The sequence below is a fragment of the Amblyomma americanum genome, chromosome 3 (genome assembly GCF_052857255.1).
Source record: "Amblyomma americanum isolate KBUSLIRL-KWMA chromosome 3, ASM5285725v1, whole genome shotgun sequence".
NCBI classification, from domain to species: Eukaryota; Metazoa; Arthropoda; class Arachnida; order Ixodida; family Ixodidae; genus Amblyomma; species Amblyomma americanum.
Window position 1 is genome coordinate 109,540,105 of NC_135499.1, and position 3,609 is coordinate 109,543,713.

At 50.1% G+C, this 3,609-nt stretch overlaps 1 protein-coding gene across 1 annotated transcript; it reads right to left on the bottom strand.

The window, feature by feature from the left end:
* Positions 1 to 203: 203 nt before the first annotated feature.
* On the bottom strand, positions 204 to 1,421 carry LOC144123980 (uncharacterized). Its single transcript, XM_077656674.1, has one exon. It carries the CDS (start codon positions 1,419 to 1,421, stop codon positions 204 to 206), a length of 1,218 nt encoding a protein of 405 aa, XP_077512800.1.
* Between the last annotated feature and the right edge of the window lie 2,188 nt (positions 1,422 to 3,609).

Consider the following 3,609-nt stretch of genomic DNA (forward strand, 5'->3'; position numbering starts at 1 on the left):
TCGATATTATGATCTGTTAACATGCGGTGCACTTGGCTCTGCTTCCTCTTAGCGGCAAAACCTCTGACATGGAGAGTTGCAAAGGTCAAGGAGGTTGCAGAAGCCATATTTAAAAACGTGTGAAGACTCCGAGAGCACCGTGCTCACCTTTCACGTCTAGCACGAAGCTAGACGCCGTTGCCACCACCGGAGCCGTCAGGAGCCTATGCCAGGTTTTCCTGCGGAGGCAGTGGAGGCGCCTTCTCGGCGACCCGCTTGCCTGCCGCAAGGTTGGGCGTTGGCCTGAGTGTTGGTCGCCTGGACTGGCCTGCTTTCGCTGGCGGCTCATCAACGCCGCCATCTGCGGGCTTGTCCCCTTCGTTGTCGGTCGGGTCGTGAGGTCGCTTGGCTGGGGCGGCAACGGTCGTCACACGGGCGCCGCTCTGGTCCATCTGTTCCTCGCTGGTCGGTGGTTGGTCGACATTTTTAGGATGGCTGGTCCCGTCGCTGGATGACCCTTCATTTATCCCAGTAGGAATTACCGTCCCCGGTTCCTTCCCACCGCCGCTGGCCGTGTTTCCGTCGCCGCTCGGGTGCCCCGAAGACTCCGTCATCACCGCCGGTTTCGTCGTCACGTCGGTTCCCTTTGCCGCCTCTTCTGTCTCGGCGACGTCCATAATGTGCTCCGTCGTGTCGACTCCCATTGCCAGCCCGGTTGCCACTGCGTATGTGCGGACGCAGTCGCTGTCAGCGTGGCCGTAACGCCTGCATTTCGAACACCGGGGCACTTTACACTCTCGCCGAACGTGGCCCGTGCCATGGCAGCGCAAGCACTGCATCGGTCGCCCCGGCGCCACAACAAGGGCCAACTCCCCGGCGACACGTATCTGGTGAGGCAGATCGTCGACCTTCAAACCAGGTTTAAGTTTCAGGAGCACAGTACGCGTTGTAGATCCCTTGTCGTGGACGCCATGGACGCGCCACCGTTCCCGTGTAACTTCGGTTACCTTCCCGAACGCAGCAGAAGCCGTCCGGATGTCTTCGTCGGCCACGCCTTCCAGCATCCAGTGGAGCCGTAGCTTCACTTGTTGGTCTTCCGGATCGATGATAAGACATCGCCGTCCTTTCACTTTCAGTTCCTTGAAGGCGAGAAGCCTCTTGGCTCCCTCAGCGGTCTTGAAAGTCACAGCCCAAACGTGGTCGATTTGGTACGCCCCCAAAGCCACCACGTCAGGGAGCGTACCAGCCTGGGCCAGCGCATCACGAAAATTCTCGACCCGAAAGGGCCTAACACGAACATCACCGTGCAGAAAAAGTGTGTTTAAAGCCACACGTCCGGTAGGCAGCTGCGGCAAGATCACCTGATAATCCGTATCGTCGTTTCCTTCGATCCTGTTTCCGCGGCCAGCAAGGGCCGCGGTCGCCGCTCCGCCGGAGCTCATGATCCCGCGTCCGTCACGCTCGGTGGCCGGAAGTAGAATGACTCTGCTGATTACGCTGCGCAGCAACGTAGCCTATATTAGAAGGCAAATTGTAGTACAGATTGAACCACACTTTTGAAAAAAAGGAAAGAAAAACCAAAACATTAGCAGAGCGTGGTTTCGATCCACGGACCTCTGGGTTATGGGCCCAACACGCTTCCACTGCGTCCCTCTGTTCACTGCATTCCGGAAATCATAGTCTCTATTCGAATGCAAACCTTAAACCGGTTTCGTAAATGAATTAGCTGGGCCTCCTGATCTTAGGCACGGCAACGAGTGTCCTTCGCACAGATGCAACGAGTGCCGGTCGCTGAATACCTGAGGAAGTGAATGACCTTGACAGCAGCGGCCGAGCTTGAAAAACTCCCGCGCCCGGTCTAACCGGCAGCGCCAACACGAAGGCGTGTAAGCCTGTTGCTTCTACTTCCTGTGCTTAATAACGGCGAACGTCGTCTCAACGGCTTACTTTTCTCCATTCGTATTGCACAAAGACGGTGCAGCTCGAAGAGAAGGGCCAATGTAGCCTTACAAAATCCGTTCGCGGTGCCGCATTATCTACAAAAGGTTTGCTGGTAAGAAAAAAGCCTGCCTGTCACATATATAAATACAAGCATTATTAACAATGTTTTTTAAATTGTAGTGTTATAGAAATGGTTGCTCGCATGCCCGCCGCCTTTTAAGCGTGGTTTGATTGCACTCGTGGTGCTCTACAGGAGTTATTTTCTGGCAGTGTAAATTTATTTGTTTCTTTCATAGCTTGGATAGCATTGAAAGTCCTAGCTGCGGTATGTAGTCCAACAGTGCTCATTTTCGATACTGCTGAACACGTTTCTATCCTAAATTTCAATAAAGTGTTGTATTACAGCATGCTGCCACTAATGCTATTCGAGGCTGTGACTTCACCATGTGCCTGAATGCCTTCTGGTGAGCCGTTCCAGAGCATGTGCTGCAGCAACAGTGCCGAGGCTTCTGCGTCAATCTGGGCAAGTAGAAATCTCATGATGGGATGCTCTGGCCGCAGGAAACTAAAGAGTTTCTTGTTTTGCTCTCTTCTTCATTGTCGTTCAGATACCGCATCAATTTTATTCTTAGGGAAAATTTATTCTATCCCTAATAACAATGGTGTTTAGACTTTCTATAGATTTTTAACTGACACTGTTGCCTTCCTACATATTTTTTACATTTTCATTGTAGATAAACTCTTTATATACAAAAGTATGCTAATGTTGTATGGTCATAAATCTACAGATTGCCTCTACACTGCCTAGAGGATTTTTATTATCTAAAGACTACTCTACAAGATTTTATTACAAAAACTGTATAGATTTTATGAAAGTATATAGACTGGCTAAAGATATTTTTTGGTAGGCAATGGCTCCTTCTGGGTGCGTTGATCCTTGACCTATGACAAGACAAGCGTTTTTGTGGATACAGAGGTGTCTTTCTTTTCCGTTATAGTCAACTTCTACTCTGTGTTCCTTCAAACACTACAGTTTTCCTCACGCTGAGAGCAATGCTCGCAGCCTAGAGCAGCAGTGGCCAGTGACGACATACATTCTGTCCCAGAAACCGAGGCCGCGGAATCTCACCTCACACAAGGCTGCAAATTGCCTTGCCCCAGCGGACCTCTCTTCGTTTCTAAGCAACATGGTGTCAGGGGTTGTGCCACCGTTGTACCACGCGTTATGCCAGCCTGTCAATAGCCGAGTATAATTCCCAGAAAATAAGCCACATCTGCACCGGCCACGTAGGCTAGGTACTTAAAAAACTCTGAAACGGTTTTTAAGCTTATCGGCAAAGGTGCTCAGTGCGTAGAACGAATGCTTTTGAGCTTTCACACAAGATATGTGTCCTTCAAACAAAACCAGCGATTTATAAATGATATTTCAAAAACAGGTTTTTTTTATTTTCAATCGAATTCCTGACCGCGTATTGACTTCTTTATAACTATTTTTCAACAATATATAAGGCACGAGTCCGGGAAGGTTACGGTGAGCGACACTGATCACAGCGCTGCTTTTGCTGCAAGAGTGACGTCACGCTAAACCTTTGTGAAGGGGTTAGTCGGCTGCTTACACTAGTCCCTATCACTATTCAAATCATCAGCTGAAGCATAGTTATGCTCTGGAACCCACCCCCTCATGTAATA

What these genes read in the sequence shown, in the direction of transcription:
- LOC144123980 (XM_077656674.1), bottom strand. Translation starts at nt 1,421, where the DNA reads ATGAGCTCCGGCGGAGCGGCGACCGCGGCCCTTGCTGGCCGCGGAAAC.